Source organism: Pinus tabuliformis, chromosome 4_2 (assembly GCF_031772625.1).
Source record: "Pinus tabuliformis cultivar Carrire ecotype Pingquan chromosome 4_2, CPIR1, whole genome shotgun sequence".
NCBI classification, from domain to species: domain Eukaryota; kingdom Viridiplantae; phylum Streptophyta; class Pinopsida; order Pinales; family Pinaceae; genus Pinus; species Pinus tabuliformis.
The window spans coordinates 1,056,824,333-1,056,849,134 of record NC_142304.1 but is presented as its reverse complement, the minus strand read 5'-3'; the positions used below and the strand labels follow the sequence as shown (position 1 = coordinate 1,056,849,134).

At 39.3% G+C, this 24,802-nt stretch overlaps 1 protein-coding gene across 1 annotated transcript in view; it reads left to right on the top strand.

Moving 5' to 3' along the window:
* Positions 1–24,802, top strand: part of ABCD1 (peroxisomal ABC transporter 1) — a 263,688-nt gene that overhangs the window by 193,660 nt on the left and 45,226 nt on the right. Inside the window, exons 18-21 of the mRNA XM_089424535.1 lie at positions 19,489–19,638; positions 19,807–19,879; positions 20,219–20,399; positions 20,500–20,658. Of these exons, the coding sequence (XP_089280661.1) occupies positions 19,489–19,638; positions 19,807–19,879; positions 20,219–20,399; positions 20,500–20,658 (563 nt within the window). The remainder of the gene's footprint in view (positions 1–19,488; positions 19,639–19,806; positions 19,880–20,218; positions 20,400–20,499; positions 20,659–24,802) is intronic.

Here is a 24,802-nt window from a genome sequence, read left to right as displayed (position 1 = left end):
TCACTCAACAACTCATTAGGGTTGAGATAATACAAGAGTTTCTTTTATAATTGGAGCATCATGTGCTCGAGGAACTGGATGATGTCTATTGAGGGGGTAGAACTCATGCTAAGCTTTTGCTCACACGCCAATCAAATATCCCAACCATCTTTTGCATTTTATCTTATTCTTTCATTGTAGATTTTTTATGCTTTTTAACTTTCTTTTAGGTGCATCAACATCTAGGGCAAAGTTTTCTGCCTCAAACTCAAGGGTGAGGATGAGAGGGTACCAATCCCCATGAGTAATGACACCAACCCGAAGAATCAAGATGGAATAGTGGGAAGGATGGAAAGTGGTAATTATAGGATATAATGGACAAGTCACTTCAATCAGAGCTTCCCTAATAGTGCCCTTCCTATAACCTTAAGGCCTCAAAGGAGGTCCCACTGGACGAATCAAAGACTAACCGGCTAGGTGAAGTCCATGTTGGAAATTGTAACTAGATTTGGTCTTCATAATGACCTTTTGTAAACATGACATTATATAGTTTGTATAAGGAAAGAAAAAGAAAGAAAATAATTTTTTTATTCAAATAATGGGTTTCATTCTCACGCATAGGTCAAAATCATGTTCTTTGTGCTTCTAGGTCTTTTTAGGACAAAGAAGAATTTGTCACTAAAAAGACAATATTTGACACAAGAAAATATTTGTCATTAACAAAAGAAAATATTTATTTCGAGGAAAGAAAAGCCATTTATTCCTCCAAGACCAAGTCGCCCCACGCAAGGTGAAGTCAGCCTAAAGGAGGGCTATTCGACACCTCAAGAAGGCTATAAATAGAAGGAGCTCGACTCATTTGAGACACACACTCTTCTCAAGTTCGATCTGCAATAACGAAGAAGGAGAAAGAGCAAGAAGGACGAAGAAAGGAAGAAGTCATCATAGTCTCTTGGGGATCATCTTTTTTAGTCCTCATGCGTGAAGCTGCTAGGGTTTTTGTGAAAGTGCAAGTTGCAGGAGGCCAAAATTTTGAAGTGAAGTTGCAGGGATGAAATTCTAGATGTGAAACTGCATGATCGAAGTTTTGAAGTTATCTTGAAGAAGATCTTGCTGGTGGGTTGACTTGGTGCTTGGGAGGATTTTGGGCTTTTGTTCTTTGGGCCTTGGAAGTCTCATTGTAAGAAGATTCTATAAGAAGAGAAGCATTCTTTCTGGGTTTTCCACTTGGAGGTGTTTTGTCCTGGCTTGGACCCTATATCTTGTGTACTATGTCCCATTGTGATCTTCATTGTTTTGGTAATTGCTTGATGAACAAGAAATAATAAGTAATAAAAGGCCAACTAATATCACAAGTAATTATCAAGTTAAGGAAAATTGTCTATAATCTACAAGTCTCTTGATTTTCCAACATGGTTTCAGAGCTAAGGTGCAAGAAGGAGACTGAAGATCACATCCTAGTTGGCAATATGGCAAGGGTTATAAAGAGCGATTTCAAGTTTCTTGAGAATCTTGTTACATCCATCAATGGTTACATATTACAGATCATCTCCAAGCTAGAAAAAAGAAGTGATGGATGGAAGTTTATTTTCTGCATTGTTTGGGACTTTCAAGGACGAGAATGTATGGGTTATTGACAATGGTGCTTCTATACATATGACAGGAGAACGTAGTACACTCTGCATATTGTGAAAAGGAACCTTCTCTCATTCAATTGAACTTGGAGACAAGAAAAGCTATCCAATGAAAGGGATTGGATCTACTTTATTGGAGCTAGAGTCTGGTGGAAGTATTTGCCGCAACAACATTCTATATGTTCCAGGTTTGAAGAAAAATTTACTTTCTATATCTCGTCTAGAGGATAAGGATGATAGAATTTCTTTTGTTGATGGCAAGGTTTTGGTTTGGGGTAAGGACTCTAGTATTGATCATGCTAGGGTAATTAGGATTCATGAGGGGACATTATATAGACTTTTTACACCTGTCGCTCAAGCCCTAGTTCACTTAGATGTGAACCCTTCCGAACTATGGCATAGAAGGTATGGACACCTTCATTACAAGATTTTTCCATCTCTAAATCAAATGGTCAATGGCATCCCTGAATTGAAGGAAGAACATGAAGGGACCTGTAAGGGTTGTGCTCTAGGCAAGAACATGAAGAAGCCATTTGCAAGAAGTGATACTAGATCTAAGGAAGTTTTAGATCTCATACACTCTGAACTATGTGGTCCTATGGTTGTAAAATCTCTTGGTGACATCAATATTATGTAACCTTCATTGATGATTTTGTCCAAGAAAACTTGGTTATGCCTCCTCAACTACAAATATGAGGTATTCGAGAAGTTTCAAGAATTCAAGAACGAAGTGGAGAATTTGACTGAAAGAAAGATGAAGACTCTGAGATTCGACAATGGTGGAGAATATACCTCCAAAGAATTGATAGCGTTTTGCAAGTAGGGATTAAGAAAAACAAAACAATTGAAGAATGTGTAAGAGACATGCTTCATGATCAATATCTCTCTCAATCGCTGTGTGAAGAAGCATGTGTAATAGCTGTCTACTTGCAAAAGGAAGTCCTCACAAAATTCTCAACAACATGGCTCTGAAAGAAGCATTTATAGGAAAAAGCTGAGCGTGGACCATCTTCGAATATTTGGGTGTCCTGTTTATATGTGTATTCCAAAGGACAAAAGGAAGAAGTTGGATCCTACGGTCTAAAGGACATCTTTGTTGGATATAGTGCTTCATCAAAGGCTTACAGAATCTATATTAAGGAGGATTGTCGGATTGAAGTAAGCAGGGATGTCATCTTTGATGAAAGTATAGCTTACAAGAAATCAAAAGACGTTCTATTCGTTTTGATGAAGAAGAGATACTTGTCTTTGAGGGTCTCTCGAGGCACAATGATGGTCAAGGTCCGACATCAACTCAAGAAGATGTTGGAGGTCCTAGTGACCCTGGGCAACAAGTAATTGTTCCTAAAAATCAAAAGAGGCGTACTTGGTTGAGAACTACTCTACAAGAAGCAGAAGGACACACAACAAAGGGGACCTTTAGAGAAAGTAAAAGACCGAAAAGGTATTCTGGATATGTAGCTTATATGGCAAAGCTCATTGATGTTGAGCCTTCCTCCTATGATGATGCAACTAAACATCAAGAGTGGAGGAATGAGATGCGAGAAGAATACCGATCAATTATGAAGAATGATGTCTTGGAAATCGTTCTTAGGCCAAGTGAAAAATCAATAGTCACTTCAAAATGGATATATAAAATTAAGCATGCTACGGATGTGAGCATTGATATATACAGAGCAAGGTTTGTAGCAAGAGGTTTCACACAGAAAGAAGGTATTGATTACGAAGAAAATTTTGCTCCTACAACTAGATATACAACAATCAAATCTCTTATCTCTTTGGCTGCTACTATGGGATGGAACATCCATCAAATGGATGTTAAGACAACTTTTCTAAATGGGTTTGTTGACAAGAGGTTTACATTGAGCAACCTCAAGGATTTGAAATAAATCAGAGGGAGACTCATGTCTGTAGACTGAAGAAAGCTCTATATGGCTTAAAGCAAGCACCTAGAGCTTGGTATGCAAGAATGGATGCATACCTATTGAGACTTGGTTTTGCCAAGAGTTCTGCAGATCCTAACCTCTACATCAGGGTGGTCCAAGGTGAACCAATCATCATACTATTGTATGTGGATGATCTACTTGTTACAAGTGTAGAGCATCGAATTCAGGAATGCAAGAAGCAGTTAGAAACTGAGTTTGATATGAAGGATCTTGGGATTATGCATTATTACTTGGGACTAGAAGTTTTGCAGAAGCCAGGTTAAAATATATCTTGGTCAAGGGAAATATGTGATCAAGATTCTTCAGAAATTTGGCATGATGGATAGAAAGCCTATGACGACTCCTATGATTACCAATCTAAAGAAGTTGAGGAGTTCAGATTCTAGTTGGTGGATCCTACTTGCTATAGAAGAAGGTTTGATTGGGTCCTTGATGTACTTGGTAAACTCAAGACCTGACATTTGTTTTGCAGAAAATGTCCTCGGACAATTTTAGATGGAGCCAAAGCATGACCATTGGATAGCAGCCAAACACATCCTAAGATATTTGCGTGGAACCATACATCACTGCCTTCAGTATAATGGTAATGAGATCCAACTCATGGGATATACAAATTCTAATTGGGGTGGCAGTGAGACAGATGGAAGAAGCACAACAGGTGGATGCTTCAGCTTAGGATCTTCCATGGTCTCATGGATGAGCAAAAATAAGGATATAGTTGCTTTGAGTAGTGTTGAAGCTAAGTATGTTGTTGTAAGTGAAGTTTGTCGGGAAGTTGTTTGGCTCAGGAAGTTATTATCAAATTTATTTGAAGGACTGCTTAGCCCTACACGCATACATTGTGACAATGAAAGCTGCATAAGATTGATAGAAGACCCAATGTTTTAGCCCTACACACATACATTGTGACAATGAAAGCTGCATAAGATTGACAGAAGACTCAATGTTTCATGTTAGGACGAAGCATATAAATAATAACTACCACTACATCAGAAGCCTAGTACGAGATGGGGTTGTGGAGCTGCATTATTTACCTACAGATGAACAAGTAGCAGATATTTTGACTAAAGCGTTACCAAACAAGAAGCTTGAGTATTTGAGAGACAAGCTTGGTTTGGTAGACATCTCTTCCCTAATTGAGAGGGAGTGATGTTGGATAGTTCTTATCTTTATGTGTCATGCACTAGACCAGGACTAACAACTGTAAGTCTTAGTGAAGGCCATAAGGAAAAAATGGAGTTCAGAGGATTGGATAAGCATCTGAGATTGAAACTTCTTATGGATTATAGAATCCAGGAAAGAAGTTGTAGACCAATACTCTTTGAGGATGAGGTAGGGCATCCAAGATAAGAGTAGTCAAAGAGGACCGATATTCTTTGAGGATTCAGGATTGGAAATCCAAGATAAGAATAGTCCTAAAAGGACATACCCAGTGAACATCCGAATGGGGTATGTGCCTTAGAGGTAGTGTGGTAGCTCACGTAAAGCCTCCCAACATAATGCTCTCGAATGAAGATGAGCTTGTCTAGTTAAGGCCTTCAATGACAGTGCTGGTTATGATATAGATGTTTGACAGATGGCTTATCAATTTGACTCTTCTTATGAGAATGCTTCAAGATTGAGATTCCTTGTACTTCATGATGGGATTATGAATACCTCCCTAATTAAGAGGGAGTGTTGGAATTGTAACTAGGTTCGGTCTTCAAAATGACCTTTTGTAAACATGACATTGTATATTTTGCATAAAAAATGAAAAAGAACGAAAATAAATTTTATTTTATTCAAAGCATTGTTTTCATGCTCAAGTTTACGTCAAAAGCATGTTCTTTGTGCTTCTAGGTCGTTCTAGGACAAAGAAGAATTTATGTCATGTATTATAGTCGCATTCAAGCTCTTTGTAACAAAAGAAAATATTTATTTTGAGTAAAGAAAAGCCATTTATTCCTCCAAGACAAAGTTACCCAGGCAAGATGAAGTTGGCCTAGAGGGCTATTCGACCCCTCAAGAAGGCTATAAATAAAGGGAGCTTGACTCATTTGAGACACACTCATCTCATGTTCGATCTGTATAAGCGAAGAAGGACGAAAAAAGGAATAAGAAGTTGAAGTCTCTTGGGGATCATCGTTTTTTGTCCTGACTTGTGAGGCTGTTGGGGTTTCTGTGAAGCTGCAAGTTGCAGGAGGCTGAAATTTTGAAGTGAAGCTGCAGGGCCGAAATTCTAGATGCAAAGCTACAGGATCAAAGTTTTGAAGCTGCCTTGAAGAAGATCTTGCTGGTGGGCTGACTTGGTGCTTGGGAGGATTTTGGGTTTTGGTCTTTGGGTCTTGGAAGTCTCATTGTAAGAAGATTCTATAAGAAGAGAAGCTTTCTTTTTGGGTTTTCCCCTTGGAGGGGTTTTGCCCTAGCTTGGAGCCTATATCTTGTGTACTTTGTCTCGTTGTGATCTTCATTGTTTTGGTAATTGCTTGATGAACAAGAAATAATAAGTAATAAAAGCCAACTAATATCACAAGTAATTATTAAGTTAAGGAAAATCATCTATAATCTACAAGTCGCTTGAGTTTTCAACAGTGAGGGAATAATAATACTTTCAAGATCGACCAGTCATCTTGATCACCACTTGATTCATATTAGTATCCTCGAAACATCAAGTCAAAGCATATGATTAAAAAATGGTTAAAGTACACGTCGATGGATGATCCACCTTCCTTCAAGGAGGATTGCTAGAAGGGAGAGAGAAATCTGACTGGAGCGAGAAGTGGAGGATATATGGCATCATGTTATGTGTTGATCAATAGGGCTGCTAGATCGCTGGTTGTCCAAGGAGGAGAACATTTTCTCCTATGGGTTACCCACTTTTTGGTGGGCAACAAGACCTAATCTTGATTACTTTCTAGTCTCGTGAGACCTAATCTTGATTATTCTATTTCATGTGGGAGCTAAGCTTTATTACTCTCCAATCATGCTTGAAAAGGTGCCTTGTTTTGAAATACGTAACTAGGTTTGGTCTTCATAATTGTATTTGAGGTGTACTTATCAAAAAAATGAAGAAAATATTATTATTATTATTATTATGACATATTAAAGCATGGGTTTCATGCTTGGGTCATCTTGATTTCGCTCAATGCCCCCATTGAGGACTTCTAGGATCTATTTTGAGTCATTAGAGTGATTGTCCATTAAAAGAGACCCTTCTTGGGCTTTCAAATCATGTAAAAAGCATTTTAGCTTCTCCACACCAAGTCGGCTTGAAGAAGACCAAGTCAGCCTCAAGAAGGGTAATTCGACCTCACTGGAAGGCTATATATACAAGGTAGTTTAAATTCATTTGGAGAAATTCACTCTCTCACACAGTTCGATATCTGAAGCTAGAAGTTGGGAAGTGCAAAATTGGAAAAGGGCTAGAAGGAGAGTTGGAAAGGAGTGTGAGTTTTTGGAGGAAGATAGAATTCACCAAGATCGAAATTTTTGGGCCAACTCTCTCTCACTTCTGAGGTGTATCAAGGGAGATAAAAATTTCCTAGTCTAGTTGAAGTTGCTGCTACTGGGTCAACGCTGCTACTGCATGTTGATGCTTCTAGGTCGAAGTTGCTATTGAAGGGTTACCATCTGCAAGAAGGATTGAGCGTTGACTTGGTGTGGAGGAAGTCTTTGTCTAGGTCAAAAAAACTTGGATTATCTCGAGGAACTATTGAAGGAAGAATTGTTGACTGGGTTTTCCCCTAGATAGGGGTTTTTCCCTGGCTGTGCGCCTACATCTGTTGTCCTTGTGTGATTGTTTTGGTAATTACTTGATGAACTAAAAGATAAAAGAACATAAAGACAAAAATCACAAGTAATTATCTGTATAAGAAAATTTTTCTTCCTTTTTGATTCTCTAACATGGTATTAGAGCTAAGGTGGAGGAGAAAAAAGGGCAGTTTTGAGTATCTACTGGAAGGAATCTAAAGGATTGATCAAGGGATCATATAAGGAGCTCCTATAAGAGAAGAAGCTCGCTATCATCATGGACAATGGCTAACACAATAAAGAGTGAGAACAAATTTTAAGGAGCATCAAACTATAGGTCTTGGAAGAAGAGAATTGACCTCATTCTTGAAAAGAACAAGGTCTTGGATTTGGTCAAAGGAAAGGTGAAGAAACCTACCGAAGAATCCAATGATGCAAATAAGGTGAAGTATAGAGAGTTAGAGATATTGGCTATGACACTAATGGTAGAAAGCATAAAGGACAATCTTGTCCCATACATTTCCAATATAGACCATGCTCAATAATGTATGAAGCTTTGTCAAAATTATTCACTATCAAGAACATTGGTCAAGTAGCAAGTTTGAAGAATGAGTTAAGGACTACAAAAATGACAAAGGATGATACTGTGGCTTCCTTCTTTGTGAGGATATCTAGAATTAGAGATGAACTTCAAGCCATAGATGAAATTGTACCAGAAAAGGAGCTAGTAATCACTGCATTATTGGGATTACCACCTACTTGGAGTTCTTTTGCTTCAGGTCTCAACAGTTGGAAAGAAGCTCCTACCTTCGAGCAATTATGGAATGCTTGCACCCAAGAAGAGATGAGAATCTCATTAGTATCCAACAATGAATAAGAAAAGGTTTCAAATGCATACTCCACTTCTCACAAGAAAGGACACTCCAAGAAGTCAAGAGGGCCAAGAAGGAAGGTCGATATGTCCAAGATAGAATGCTACCAATGCCACAAAATGGGTCACTATAGAAGTGACTGTCCTGACAATCCAAAGAACAAGAAAAGAAGCAGAGACCAAGCCAATGTTGCTGAAGAAGGATCTCCAAAGAAGAATAAGCCCAAAGAACTAGATATAAGGGACTTACACTACTAAGTCCTTTGATCTAAGCTTTAGTTATTTTATTTTTGATTTTTAGTATTTGTAGGTTTAACATATTTTGGAAAAACATTTTTATTTGTTCTTAAGGTTATAGGTATCCCTCAAGCTTGGAGGGAGCCCTCACCAACCTCCAAAGATAAGTATCTTATTACCATTTTCATTCTTAGTCTTCCTTACCTATCCAATTTTGTTTGCATTAAATACTAATCACATTTCTACTCATATTTTCCTTGTTTAGGAAAAACTTGCTGAAGACTCAAGGAAGGCGGCCTCACAAGACAAAGTATTGGAATTACAAGGTTTGTTAAGAAACAAGAGGTATGTGTTGAACTACAAGTTTTTGCTCTCTTCATGATATTCATTCTTGATAAACTATTACTAACATTATTGTGTCTAGCTTTATTGAATTTTAAAGATTCTTGATTGGGTGATTCATCATTAGATAAATCTACCCTCCCCATATCTTTGATTACTCTTGTGGAACCCTAGGAAGGTTCCTTGTGAAAAACCCTAACACAAGGGTATGTTGATGATAATGTTTGGAACCATAGCCTACTTAGGGTTATTGTTGAAGTCAAAAGAAATTGTCTGATGCTTTATGTTTAGGGTTTTGTTATGGTTATGGAAACCCTAACTTGTTAGGGTTGAATAGTAATGTTTGAAATCCCAAACTTTTTAAGTATTGGTAATTTAGGGTTTGCTATGTTTTTGTATTGAAACCATAGATCATTACTGTTTGCTAGGGTGTATAAGCAAGACCCTTATAATGTCTTAGAATTGAAATCCTTGGCATGTGTGTGTTTGTCTGATCAAACCTTATCTGATCAAACTCTTGTCTGATGAAACCTTGTCTGATTAAACTCTTGTCTGATCAAGTTTGTTATATGTCTAACTTTTATTGATATTTGTGTCTTTGGGTTTGACTATAACATATGTTATGATATCCCAATGCATGATGATGGATTCCTAGATGTATGAGTTGACGTAATTATTAATGGTCATGAATCCTAGGGTTTGGATCTAGCCCTAGTCGAAGTTTGATTCTATAGGATGATTTTGTTCTAGGATTTTTTAACTAAACCTTGGTAGAAGTCCAAATCTCTGATATATGATGACAAATGTTATGACATCCCAATGCATGATGATGGATTCCTAGATGTATGAGTTGACGTAATTATTAATGGTCATGAATCCTAGGGTTTGGATATAGCCCTAGTCGAAGTTTGATTCTATACGATGATTTTGTTCTCGGATTTTTTAACTAAACCTTGGTAGAAGTCCAAATCTCTGATATATGATGACAATGTGATAATTGGAGATTTGTTTAACTTCGTTGAAATCTGAATTTGAGTTATGATTTATAATTGTTAAGATAAAATCTAAGGTTTACAACAAACCCTAGTGGAAGCTAGTCGTGTTGTTACTTTGAATTGAGTTGTGATTGGTTTTGATTGTTAAAAGCTCATGTATGAAATCTAGGGTTTCACGCTCCCTATGCATGATAGAACGGAGGATATATTTTGCTCTCGGAGGATGACTCGATCACGATCGGCATGCACCGGACCTCCGAGGATCACTTGGGACCCACCACAACCTATGGGAAATATCTGCTACAGTTGGGAGAATCTCATGAGCTGGTAATTCTGAACGGCCTACCATGTTTCCCATCCTCGCACTTCTTTACCTGCAGACCATTTGGAGGCGGGGCAAGTGTGGTTGACTATGCTATTGCAAACCCGAATCTCCTCCCTTACATCAAAAATTTCTCGATCACCCCCATCCCCCTCGCAGATCATGCACTCCTCTCATTCTCACTGCAGTTTGACCTCCCGAATCCACCCCCTACTCTTCCCCGCAGCCCTCCCAGAACCACCTTTCGATTTGAGGAGGGTGACCTCGATCTCTTCTTCTCTATCCTTAGGCAGACTCTCCCATTCAAGTCCCAATTCACCTCCCTCAGCTCCACCAAGGACAAATACCAGTGTCTCTCATATGCAATCTGGAAAGCTGCACTCCAATCCTTCCCCTTCTCTACCCATTCCGTCACCACCTCTCGCAAACCGGGAAATTGCCCTATGAACAACTGGTATGACCAGGAATGCAAGTCTATGCATCAGGACCTCCGACACGCCTTTCAGAACTCTTTACCTACATACCCAGACCTCTGTTCAGCTTACCATCGCCTCCTTCGCCGCAAGAAGCGCCTTTTCATTGCCCATAGGAGACAAGTTCTTTCTACTCTCCTCCTTCGCTCCCCTAAAGATTTCTGGGGGACCATCCTTTCCCGGTGCTCTCCTAGCCCAATCGACCTTGATCCTGCCTCTATGTTCTCTCACACCTCCCAACTATATGACATCCCTGGGCAACCCCTGATTCGGGTTACCCCCCTCCCCCAACCTCCACCTCCTGCCACCTCTTCTCCAACAAAGATATCAGGGAGTCAATATGGACAATGAATAGTAGCAGGGAAACAGATGAAGAAGGTTTCCAGGCAAAATTATTCAAGCATGGACTTCACCCCCTAGTAGGATATCTGGTGGACCTTTTCAACTAGGTGGTTCGAGATGGATTTTCGGATAGCTGGTCACACCACATTATCTACCTGATCCACAAGTCAGGACCTACTTCTGATCCCAACAATTATAGGACATTCATGGTTGGGCACACATTCTCCAAGTTATATGCCACTGTACTCCACATGAAACTCTCCCACTTTCTTGAGCAGAGACAACTCAGGGCCAAGGGCCAAGCAGGTTTCCGCCCAGGGCACCAAACGATCGACCACATCCTTACTCTTCGAGCGGTGATCGAGGAGGCTAGGCATCGATCTTCTAAAGTGTACTGCTGCTTTGTAGACTTCCGGAAGGCCTTTGACTCAGTTCCGAGGGAATATCTTTTCCAGAGGCTAAGAGAGGTTGGTATTTCCTCGACTCTCCTCAATGCTTTCATGCGCCTCTATGAGGCCGTCATTGGTCGTCTCCGCACAGTTGGAGGAATTTCAGAGTTCATTGGAAGCACTATTGGAGTCAAGTAAGGATGCCCCCTTTCACCTACTTTATTCAGGATATATATCGATGAGCTTGAGTCCTTCCTTCGAGAGCATATCCAGGATACAGATGGATGTCTTCTTCACCAGGTCTTGATTTCCATCCTCCTTTTTGCAGACGATATTGCCCTCATTGCCTCCTCCCAAGAAGGTCTCCAGAGATAGCTGGATGCGCTCACAACTTTTTGTGACCGAAGGCATCTAACTGTCAACTTGGATAAAACCAAAGTGATTATCTTCAATGGAGTCAAGAAAACCTCGGATTTCCACCTATTTAAAGGAGAAGATATTGAGATTGTCAGCACCTATACATATTTGGGAGTTCAGTTTTCAGGGCCTCGCTTTAGCCTGCAGCCAACCCTTCGGCCTCGGATCAACAAAGGGTATGGCTCCCTAGTCCTTCTGGAGAGGCGGTGTTTCCGGCACCATTTCCAGGACATCTCGTCCAAACTGAGCATCATGGACAGCTTGATTCGCCCCACAGTGCTTTATGACTCAGAGATTTGGGGCCCTTCTCTCCGAGAGTCAGATTGGGCTTCAGTGAAGCGAGTCCAGATCCTCCTTTTGCACCGTTTCATCAGATGCAAGCAGACAGTTCCCCAGCACATCATTCTAGCTGAGTTCGGGGCTCAACCTTTCTGTCTAGAGGTAATTTTCAGGTTAGTGTCCCTCTTGCACAAACTCCGAGGCCTGGCAGACGCGAGGAAGGGTCGTGATAGATACCCGTATTTAGCATATTGCTCCTCGGAGCACATCGCCCGTATGCAGACAGGCCAGTCCAAATGTTGGTACACCGATGTGACAGAGATTTTGGAGGCTTCAAGAATCCAAATTGATTGCCTCCGTCCTTTTTCAGTACTCTCTGAATGAACCAGGCCACCTTCTTCCCAATTAGCAAGAGCTGAATAAAATCATTAAGGAGGATATTTACAAACGATACATTCAGACTACATGGACCAATCCTCCCAATGGGTTGCACCCAAAAAAGGCCTTCTACGCGGAGCACTGCCTAGAGATCAGGGATGGGCTCATCATTAAACCTCAGTACACATTCCAGCATTGGATGCATGCCCTTAGAATCCCCCTCGGGCAATTTAGAGTTGGATCTCACAGACTCCGGGTGGAAACAGATCACCACATTGATAGGGCAGATAGGATTTGCCAGCTCTGTCGCTTATAGGAGATAGAAATAGGGACACATTTCATCTTCGGATGCCTTGCATACTACGAGATCCGAGGCCGTTTCCATTGTCTCTTCAGGTCCTCTCAGACCTTGTCTAGCTTCCTCAGATATATGTTGACCCGAGATGCCTAGCACTTTATCCCTAGGAGGCCTTCAGATTTCGGGCCCGTTTTCTTTAGCCTGTCACCAGATCGGACACTACGCAGAAGATCACGGACTTCTTTAGGGTGCTACCCTCAGCACGGGGCACCAAAAGAACCATGGACCATCCCATAGACACTGAAAATAGATCAGTGCGGTCCCGGAGGGGCCGACCCACCAGACTGTACTAGTGCTCCAGGATTAGTTCCACCCCTGGGAGGCGCCTTAGAACTTCTAGGCGACATCATCGACAACCCAGTATATCTACAAGACAACAGACTTTGACAAGCTTCCCTCAGTTTTCTTCTCTCGACCTCAGATGTTAGGAGTAGGGGCTAGACAGGAGATCCTTCCCCCCCCCCTTCTTCTTCTTCTTTTTCATCTCTGCTTCATCGCAGCGCTCTGCTTCGAAGCCGAGAGCTCCTTGCTTCTTCATTTACATTTTAGATGTATTTCCTGCTTTTTAAAAGAAATGTTAAAGGGGACCGTTTGGTCCACCGACTTGCATGATGTAATCATTGTAACCGACAGTCCCGTTGACCTACTACGGTCATTTGTTGGACATTAATAAAATTATCATATCTAGGGTTTGCAATATGATGTAGTAGGGTATGTCATACCTCTGGAGAAAACATTGAAACCGTAGATGTAATGAAGGTTGTTATGAAATAAAGTCCTGATGATATAGTTTAGGGTTTATGAAAAAAGCCCTAGCAACGTTGAAAAGTATGTGCCTTTTGTTTGTAAGTAAGTTTGGGTATATGATGTATAAAGGTCAATGCTTCCATGACTTTGATATGGTTAACTTCATGCTTCTATAGATTTGGTTGTACTTGCTACCTAAGTTGTGCAGATACACAACCCCTTTAAGATGGTGAAGATGTTTGTAAAGTAAAGTTGATATGATAAACATGATGTGAATGATGATGGTCATGATAACTTTGATAAGAAGGATAAAAGCCATGAAATATTCTATGATGTCGTAGAAAAGAAGTTGAGCCCCCTAAGTTAAGAGGAAAGTTGGATGAAAGGAATCTCCGTAATTGAGAGGGAGGTCATATCATAGTCATGATGGACACCTTGAAAGAAGAAATTGGAGAATGTATTTTGAAGGGCTGTTGAGATAAGAAGAGTCGGATCTATTTGTAGAATATGTTGTTGCATGAAAAGTAGGAAAGGAAGTTGTATGGTTGAGGAATCTTCTGTCAAGATTCATTTGGAAAGCTCTAAGTCCTACTGTGAAAAGTTGAGAAGCAACATCAAGATGTCTGAAAGACCCCGAAGGTTTGTGTTATTTTGAAAATTTGCTATTGATTGTGGTTGTGTTTGTACAGGTAAATCTCCAAGAGGTTTGATAGCATGTTTTACATGCTTATTGTTATTGATAAGTTTGATCGAGAGAGATTTGTTGTTACCGATCTGTTTGATCGGGGAGGATTTGTTACCGATTGTAATAATTGGGAAAGTTGAGGCTTTGTGTGTGAGACACATTGCTTGGGAGAACATCTGGATGACACTTTGTGTTGATGTCTAGTTCCCAAAGTAGGGAGGGTGGCGTTGGTCATGGAGCTCTAACCTCAGATATGCACCTAGATCCCTGGGTTGATGGTTAGTAAGTAAGCCTGATGGTACCTAAAGAGGTTGAAAGCTTTAGTCCATCTTAGTCCGACCTGGATAGAATGCCCTTGTTAGGAATCTAGGCCATGGCATTGCGGTGCCTAAACTGTTGAGAGACCTTGGATAGATTGCCCTCGTCAAGAATCTAGTCCATGGCATTGTGGTACCTAAATTTTTCATGGTTCATGTGTTCTGAGATCTTCCTTGTACTTATGAATACCTCGCTAGTTAAGAGGGAGTGTTGAAATATGTAACTTGTTTCGGTCTTCATAAATGTATTTGGGATGTACTTATCAAATGAATGAAGAAAATATTTTTATTATTTTTATCATGACTTATTAAAACATGGGTTTCATGCTTGGGTCATCTTGTTTTAGGTCAAAGTCCCCAGTGAGGACTTCTAGGATTTATTCTGAGTCATTAGAGTCATTGTCCATTAAAAGAGACCATTGGGCTTTTGAATCATGTAAAAATAATTATTTTTGAGTGAAAACTCTTTCTCACTTCTAAGGTGTATTAAGGGCAATGTTACTTGGGAGTGGGAGCGAAAGCGGGGACCGGGGGTGAAAACGGGAGCGGGAGCGACATTTTCAGAAGCTCGTGATTTAGGAGCGAATCCCGGAGCGATTTTTTTTAATATATATATATATATATATATATATATATATATATATATATATATATATATCTATATCTATCTATCTATCTATATATATATATATTTTATTTTTTAATTTTTTAATTTTTGATACATATATGTCAACAAAAACATGTAGAATGATGAATTAGATATAAAAAACATAAAAAAACATAAATTGATCATTGAACCATATCACATCAATCATCTAGAAGTTATAATCTTCATCAACCATGTCCACAAGTTAGTAAATACATATTACAACTGCAACATGTTGAGTCTCGTGAATCATGATTCATCAAATTCAATCTTAAAGTTTCAACTTCAAGCTTTCAAAATTGAAAATTCAATATATAACATTTATCATCATTGATCACCAAAGTTGTACTTGTAAGCTAAGTTTAACCATTACAAGAAATAATATCTTAGATATTTCTAAGTCCTAACTTCTAACTATTAACATGAAATGAAATGTTATAAAATGAAACATGAATAATGAAATGAAATGAAACAACTTTAGTCTTTCATGAAGCATCATATTCATAATTCACAATCATTACCAATGAGTTATAATTGTCAACTTCAAACTTCAAATTTTCGTTGTCACAGTCATATATTGTTTACAAAAAATATCATTATGATATGAAAGAGTCAAGAGTCAAGGACTCAAGACTCAACAATTATGAAAACTAATAGAAACTAGAAAAGACAAGTAAATTCTAAATCTACATGTGGCCCTTGCCACGAGAGTCTCCAGGAGTATAAGCAGGTCGTGGTGGTCTTCTAGGAGTCTCCCGCACAGACCGATGACTAGAACTAGAAGGCACATGCCCTCCACGTGAGGGTGTAGATGGAGGTGGCGACAACAAAGGAACAAGACTCGAAACTCGAGCACTGCTACTGGATGGTGGAGGTGGAGGTGGCATGGCTGCTGCAGCTGCAGCTGCTTCATCTTCATCCCTTATAAGTTCCTCTTCCAGTTCTTCAAGATGCACTATACCATCCTCCAAATTGTCATCCTTTGGGTGATTGCCCCAAATTTTATATGTGGGATCCTGATAAGCTCGATCACAGTGATGACTCAACAACCTCAAGTTGTAGTCCACATAAACCAAGCTTTTTGCTCGGTTTTCATTGAGTCTGTTTCTTTTCACATTATGTATGAAGCTGTAGGTGCTCCAACACCTCTCTGTAGAAGAAGTATTTACAACCTGTGATAGAACTTTTTTTGCCAATTTTGGCAAAATTCCATGGCCGCCATATGTTTCCCACCATGTGAGAGCATCAAATCTATCTCTGTCTTCCATTGCATGGAAGGTACCAAACAAACCAGTGCCACTGAAGTATTTGCCTATTTCAAGGCGCACAACTGCACATTCCTCCCTGTCAGGTATCAACTTTTCTAATGCTTGCAAATATCCACTAGTTACCTCTGCATCTAAATGGGGTTTGGTCCTAATCCCACCCCCTGGTTCAGGTTGGCCCAACCAAGATGTAGAGTAGTATTTTGGCGTAAGGATATACACCAAGCAATGTAGTGGAAGATTAAGTCTATTCTACCATTCACACACACAATCATGAATCAGTTTGTACAAGTTGGGATCTCTGTTATGAACAATATCTTTTATTTGCCCCAACATGGTATCCATCTGCTCATACACCTCGCCAATCACTGGTTTGTCTGTATCTGCAAACCGAAACATGTGATAAATGGGCTTGGTGAAATTCAATACTTCTCACACTTGTCCAAAACTGACCATCAAGAGCGGCCTCCTCCACTAGTTCAAAACCTCGCCTGTCAGCTGCATTTGTAGCCCTTTCCTTTAATACCTGCTAATGTGGACTTGATACCATGCTAGCCAATGACTCTCTTACCTTCAAAAGGCGCCTGAAGGTGAGGTTATAGCTACCAAATCTGGTCTTCACAATCTTCAACAACTCCAATCTCGAGTGACTGCGGAAAAGGCCATGGGTATTGCTATATGATTTGTAATAAATTTTATCATTTGTTTGCCTTTCTTGTACAAATCACCAATCCATTTGTATTGTGCATTTTTGTTCTTGACAACATCATGCATCAGAAGGTTCAATGTGTGAACCAAACATCCAGACCAAAATATGTTGGGGTATTTATCCTCAATAATTGCTCCCGCTGCCTTACAATTAGGAGCATTATCAGTGACGGTCAATTGTTTCAAGTAATGCTTCTGTAATGTTGATGGTGGTCCTGAACTTGTTTGAGTAATCATGTGCAGTTAGAAAGATGGCACCACTAATAGACACAACAAGAACACTTATCAATGGCTTGCCTTTTACATTTGTCCATCCATTAGATACAATGGACACCCCATGGTCAGTCCAAGAACTTGTCATTCTATTCAAAGAATGTTATATTTTTGCTTTTTCATGATCATGTCCAACGGTTCTTGCCTTGTCATTCCCAGGGATCTTGTATCCTTTAGGGGCATCATTTATGGCAGAAACCATTTCGTGCCAATAAGGTGAGCGAAGAACATTGAATGGTATCCCACATGCATAGAGAAACCTGTAAACCTTTGAATCCACATCATTCCTACACCCCTCATCAAGGAAATTTGATAGAGTTCTACGCCTTCAAGCTGATGACCTTGTGCCTCCATATCCACTGCCTTGGGAGGATGCTGGAGGAGTTCTTTGTGCTTGTGATTGTGAGCTTGGTTCAAAGAAACCCCTTGATTTTTTTGATTTGTATTGGGCTTCCTCCTCTTCCCTTATGTATTTGGCTCTATTAGCTGCTGACACCGTTGGACAAGTTTTGATTCCTATTTGTTCGTCTCCATCCCATGGCCTTTTCCCGCAGAGGTGTTTTCTGGCACTCGTGTATGAACCTGTGTAATCATTGTTGCAATGGGGGCAATGAAATTTAGTGGTTCCACCCCCTCTCCCTGCTTCAGGCCTGTTAACATATTTCCACAATGGGGTTTGGTCTTGTTTAGTTTTTTGAGAGTCATGTTCACCCTCCTCCAGCTTCTCCTAACCGGGGTTTTCATCAAATCCACTTTCTCCAGCTTCTTCATCTCCCTCTTCATTTTGGCCCCTCCGTTTCCTACTCTCCAGCACCATAATAAACATAAAAGGGACCAAGAAGAGGAAAATGCCAAGAAATATAGTCAGGTCCATGATGTTTGATATTTGTAGGCTTTTGAATCTACAAATTAATTTAATTTATTTAGATTAATTAATTTAATTTAGATTCATGATTTTTTAACTAAATAAAGTTAATGAACTAAATTAAACTAAATTAAACAAATAAACTAACTAAATTACTACCTAACTAAATTAAACTAAATTACTAAGTTACTAACCTCTTTGCAGGCTTGCTCCTTGCTCCTTGCTTCTCCTCGCTCCATTGATCTTGCTCTCCTCAACTCATTCGAGTGATAATGAATTTTTTTTTTGCCCCATTGTGTTTTTAAAACATATTTTTTTTTTTAAATTGATTTTTTTTTCACGTCTGCGATTTTTTTTTGTTTCTTTTCCACCCGGATCGCTCCCAGCATCGGTCGAATCGCTCTCGGAGCGAAAATTTAACGCTAGGGAGCGATTGCTCCCTGATCGCTCTCGAGCTATAATTTTTGCTCCAGGAGCGACGCTCCCGATTTTGGCAGGGAGCGCAATTTTTTTTATTGGGAGTGCGCTCCCGACCCGCTCCCTAGCCGCTCCCGCCCGGAGCGCGGATTGGGAGCGGGTTCAAAGGGGGGGGGGGGCACTCCCCCGCAACTCTGATCAAGGGAGAGCGAAGTTTTCCTAGTCTAGTCGAAGTTGCTGCTGCTGCTACTTCTAGGTCGAAGCTGCTATTGCATGTTGATGCTGCTAGGTTGAAGTTGCTATTGAAATTTGAAGGGTTACCATCTGGAAGAAGGATTGAGGGCTGACTTGGTGTGGAGGAAGTCTTTGTCTAGGTCAAAGAGTCTTGGATTATCTCGAGAAACTATTGAAGTAAAAATTGTTGACTGGGTTTTCCCCTAGATAGGGGTTTTGCCCTGGCTGTCCACCTACATCTGTTGTCCTTGTGTTATTGTTTTGGTAATTTTTTGATGAACTAAAAGATAAAAATCACAAGTAATTATCTTTATAATAAAATCTTTCTGCCTTAATGATTTTCTAACACCTTAGAGTATTTATTTTTATAGTTATTTGACTTTGGAGCAGGTTTGTCTCTTATTATCGTTTTTCCTTGATTAGTGATAAATGTTGTGGGAATATTGGTTTTTAAGAGTTATCTCAAGTGATTGATAATGTGCAAAATGATAGAAGAGACATGAAGTTTTAAAGATTTATTTCACGAAGATCTATGCATGTATGTTCCAGCTATGCTGGAATGTTTTTCTCATGTGATATGCTTTACTTTATCAACATACTTAGTTTGAGTGAAAAAAGGATCTTACTAGAAATGGTGCAGGTTCACTTGGCGTATGAAGATGCTAACAGGGAGAAGGGGAGTTGTGATATTGTATGCGTACATGTTATTAGGTTTTGGCTTTCTGCGATCTGTAACTCCTGATTTCGAAACTCTGACAAGCAATGAACAACAACTTGAAAGCACATTCAGGTTTTCCTTTTTGGCAAGATGCTTAAAAATATTTTGAGATTCCATCTTTGGGTATCCTTATGTTTTTTATTAGTAGGATCAGGTGCACATGTTGGAATAACTGTTGCTATGCTTCTTTTTTATCTCATGTAGGGGAGATATTAATGATTAAACATGGGGATTTTGCAGATTCATGCATTCAAGGCTTCGGACTCATGCAGAATCTGTTGCTTTCTTTGGTGGTGGTTCTCGAGAAAAAGCGGTAATACTCCTTTAATGATCATTCTTTCAAGACCTGAAGATGATGACTAAGAAGCAGTATTAATGCATTGAAATTAAATATGTTCACATACAACTTTTATTTTTCAGATTTGTTGGAGACTATGTCTATAATATATATGTTGTTTGAGAAATTAAAATATCTTTGTATATTCAAAGCAATGGAAGCTGTTAGGTAGGCTTAAAAGATGATACATATGAAGAATGGCTGTTAACTGAAAATGCACACTAGGAAAGGTAGATTAGACATTACAGATACCTACCCTTTCTGATTGATGTGAATTTAACTTTTGATGATCTAAGATGCGTTAATCTTTATCAGATGGTGGAATCAAAGTTTAAAGATTTACTTCAGCACTCTGAAGCCCTTCTGAAGAAGAAGTGGTTTTTTGGAATAGCTGATGAGTTTATTACAAAGCAGCTCCCTCACAATGTGACTTGGGGTTTAAGTTTGATGTATGCCATGGAGCACAAGGGAGATCGGGGTCAGACTTCCGTGCAAGGTAACAAAGATGGATGGCAATTTCAGTGGTTCTAGCCTTGTGTAGTAATTTCTGCATTTTGTCAATATTTTCCTGATTAATATGTTTTCCAACTTTTCAGGGGAATTAGCTCATGCTTTGCGGTTCCTAGCTTCTGTGGTATCACAAAGCTTTCTAGCATTTGGTGATGTTCTTGAACTTCATGGGAAATTTTTGGGACTTTCAGGGGGTATCAGTAGAATAATGGAACTGGATGAGTTGTTGGATGCCACTCAACAAGGTTGGCTTCTACAATTAGGCATTAACCTTTTAGAGAAATAATATATCATTCAAAGCGAGGAAGCACTCTATCATTCCATGTTTGTCATTGATAATTTTGATTTGCGAAGCAACATTGACAAAAAGTTAGTTATATGTTCATTACACATTGTTGCATATTCTTTCAAACATATTGAATATATTCTAGTTCTTGTTTCCTTAATTTATTGCAAAGCATTACATGATTATTATTTCTTGAGACAGACTATCAAAATCTAAGTAGTGTTAATCAAATAAAGTTATCTCATGGCCAAGGCTGGACTGTGAGGTCACATATTGTGTACTAAATACAGTACGTAATAGACACCAGTAAATTCAAAGTGGTTGACATCCCCATGAGCGAAATTTTAGGTGCAACCTCCTATAACTTGTTTGACACATGTTCAGTCTTCCATATCTAAGTGAAAGAGGAATAGGTGAAGCTACAGGGTGGGAATTAAACTGTGTAGCAGTTAATCGAACCAATGTATGGAAGCGACTGTGTATCAGTGAGATCGGTTTTTCCAATTCCACTGCCCTGGGGTGATTTCCCCCATAATACCTTTTTTTCTGTCCATGTTTGGGAATTGTGATTTTCTAACTTCCAGGCCAATCTCTAAAATTTTACAGGGTGTCAGAATTTCCACTTTGCTATAATTAACACAAGTTCAGAAATATCACCCTGACCTTGGGGTTCCTGGATCCATTTCCTATGGAATTTCAGTGAGGGGCATTAGGGCTGAATCTAAAATATAATTTACAGCGGCATATATTTCACTTCTTTTCAACAAAATACAGAAGGCAGCCGAACTAAATAAATAGAGAATAAGTATACTTACATGGAATGATTCTTCAGTTTTCAGGACACATTTTCCAAGCATACAACAGTCTGAAAATTACTTATAGTTATTACTACAGATTTATTACAGCCATAAATCTGCCCCTTTAGCTTCTATATGTTTGTTAAATCATTTAACGAAATATGCTCAATTTTATGGCAAATCAACATGTATAACTAGCATGAGAAACAACTCAGTCATCATGAGAATATAAGATGAAAATTAAATCTCCAAGTACACAGTTTTGAGAGCAGTAATCTCCTCATATGTATACCAGATAAAATTACATGTATGCACTCAGATTTATACAAGCTGGCTGTAATGTCCTCTTCAAATTGAAGGTTAATGAGGGATAAAATAGCCTATCCGACCCCGTAGGTTATAGTCTTGATAAAGTCGTAAAACCCATTTTTTCCCAAATTGGGGCAAAAGTTGGGTCGGCTGGGGCAAAAGAACCCAAAACTGGGGGTTGCATCCAAAACCTCTCACATATTGAAGCGCATGGAGAAATCTACAAATAGATAAGAGTTGAGATCAAATCATCATCATCTTGTGGATCAATTCATCTTTCTTCTTGAGCTTAGCTCTGAGGGTTTTAAGACTTCTTCCCAATCAATTTCCGTGGTGCAAGATTCCACCTTAGTTGATAAAACTCTTTGCAGTTTTTCTATCTGTCTACTTGTTCTGGCAAAGGGTTTATTTTCACTGGGAGCAGCAAAGTCTTTTCTTCATCTTGCAGCAGGTTGAGTTCCTCCTTGATTTTAAAATATGGGCAGATTTTTGAACTCTATGACCAGGCCACTAATACTTCATTAGATGGATTTTCTGAGTAAGTACAACTTATAGAACCTGAGTTCATGCGAATTATGGAAGGCTGAGGGCATGTGCATTACAGTTTCTTGAGTGCATATAAAATAAGGAAGATAAGCATCTTGATATAAAGTAAGGGCTTAATTTCCAAGCGAGGGTCTTGAGATCTGGAGGAGCTTCACAAGGGTCTCTTTTATAGCAGAAGTGGAAGGCCGAGTATATCTTGAGGGCCTAAAATCCAAATTAGTGGCAAAGATTTGTGGATGACAGACCACTTCTGTGGTTCCTGAGCCTTTTCAGACAGATCCAATGTCTTCATGAAGATAGGAACAGGGCTGAGATGCTTGGGAATCATTTGCTGGAGCTATGAGATAGGGATTTTTTGGGGCAAATCGATGAACAAACTAGGAACAGGACGACCCGGCTACTTTCTGAATTTAGCCGGACCTCAGAGGTTTGCACGGAAAGGCAAGGAGTTGTTCTAAATTAGACAGGGTTCCTCGCTGATCAAATTAATGCAGTATAGTTCGGGCCTGTGTAGTAATTGTCAAGTCTGTTGAGTTCAAAGTAGTTGGATCTGTATTGGAAGCTCTAATCAAATCAACATAGTATAGTTCGGGTCTTTGTAATAATTAAGTTTGTTGAATTCAAAATAATTGGATATGTGTTGGAACGGATTTAACAACAAAATTTGGACCAGTTGAACAGTACTGCATCTTTGAAGGGTTGAAGTATAATAGTATATTGTATTGTTGACTGTGAATATTAGAAACAATATTTTGTGCTGGAATGGTTGATTAGCTTGTGAGTTGAAAGAAATTTGTTGAACTGCTTAAGAAACCCTAACTAGAACATAAACCCTAGAAAAATTTCCACTAGCATTTTACAGTAGTATCATAGCACAAGGATCCTGCCGGCTTGTGAGTTTGTGAGCCTTGTATGCTTCCAGCATACACCAGCAACGTCATCGTTCAACCATGGGGAAAGAGCAGGGCAAGGAGAACAGGGTCCTCGCATCTTGTTAAATTGTTAAAATTGGCAACTAGGGCCAAACTCTATGTGGGTCATCTTATTTATGGCAGCTGATATTTTTCTTGGATCCCTCTCATCGAGAGGTGTGGGATTGATCTAAAGATCATCCCATTCCGATAAATATTCATGGAGTTACGAATTTATTTGTGTTATAAGACAATTCGTCAAGGTCGGCCAGCAACCAAATAAACCCTACATGTGCTCAACGTTTTAGTATAAAAGGAGATGACTTTGGCATATAATCCTCTCATTTGGTTGAACAATTTGAGACCAAGTTGATTTTTTTTACTTATGGGACCACTTGCATTGGGAAATGTGAATTGCCTCAGGATCTGTGAAAATTTGTCAACGTGACATTGCCATCTATGAGAACTGTCTTAAGAGATATTGCGCCAAAGCCAAGACCATGTACAAACTTGATTGATTTGAATTGTGGATCATTATATTTTTTTGTCATCCATTTTGATGCATTCATAGTGGAAAAGTGGAGGAATCAACTAATGGAACCGTTTTTACCAGCGGGACCCAGTTTGGCAAAATAAGGTCTGAAGCCTTCTGGGAGCATTTTTGAGGCATTAAACGATGTTTTTTGAGGGTAAAACTTTGCCGCTTCAATGTAGCACCATTTCATTCTATTCTACACACAAAGATATTTCCAAAGACGCAAGAAGCACGTCAATCAGAGTCTGTATGCAAAATTTATGCGACTCAGAAGTTTACCTTCCTGTTTTCGCACCCATAGTTCAAGAGGATGTCGCGTCAGCCCCCATTATTCATGGAAAAGGGGCTAGACACGTGATTATGATGTAAACAACTCTAGAAGAGTCTATATTGTAACTCTAGTTAAGAGTTGATGTAGTCAAAATTAACCACTAGTAGGCTATCAGGCTGTGTTATAACCATGCCACTAGGAGGAAGAGGCATTCCATTCTTTTGAGAGCATTTTGTTCTATTCCTGAGCAAAGATAGCTAAGAGAGATAGGAGGTAGAGCACACAAAGAGGATCTGTGCACTATTGCAGCCCACAGGCCACAAACATTACTTCTTTGTGCCTATAGCCATATTTCCAGAAAGCGAAAGACAACAAAGTGACCTCACATTCCAGCTAGGTTTTCTTCCAAAAGGGTTTCCCAAAGAACATATCTTGTGTCTTATGTGTCTGCGTGAGCTTATTTTGTCGTTCTCTACTTTTTTGCATAATTTCCATTCGCACGCATGAACTAATTACAGTTAAATATATAGATCTTAAAGTTTAATAAAACTGTAATATTATAGAATCTTAGAGTTTTAATATAATATTATCAGATATGTTGTGACAAACTGTCTAGTGGAATATTCATGATAGCTTACAGATCATTTGGTATTGGAATAGGTTTCATTGCAGGGATCTAGATTGGTGGTGTGGAAAATCGTAAAACCCTAATCATGGCCAACAAATCTATAAAC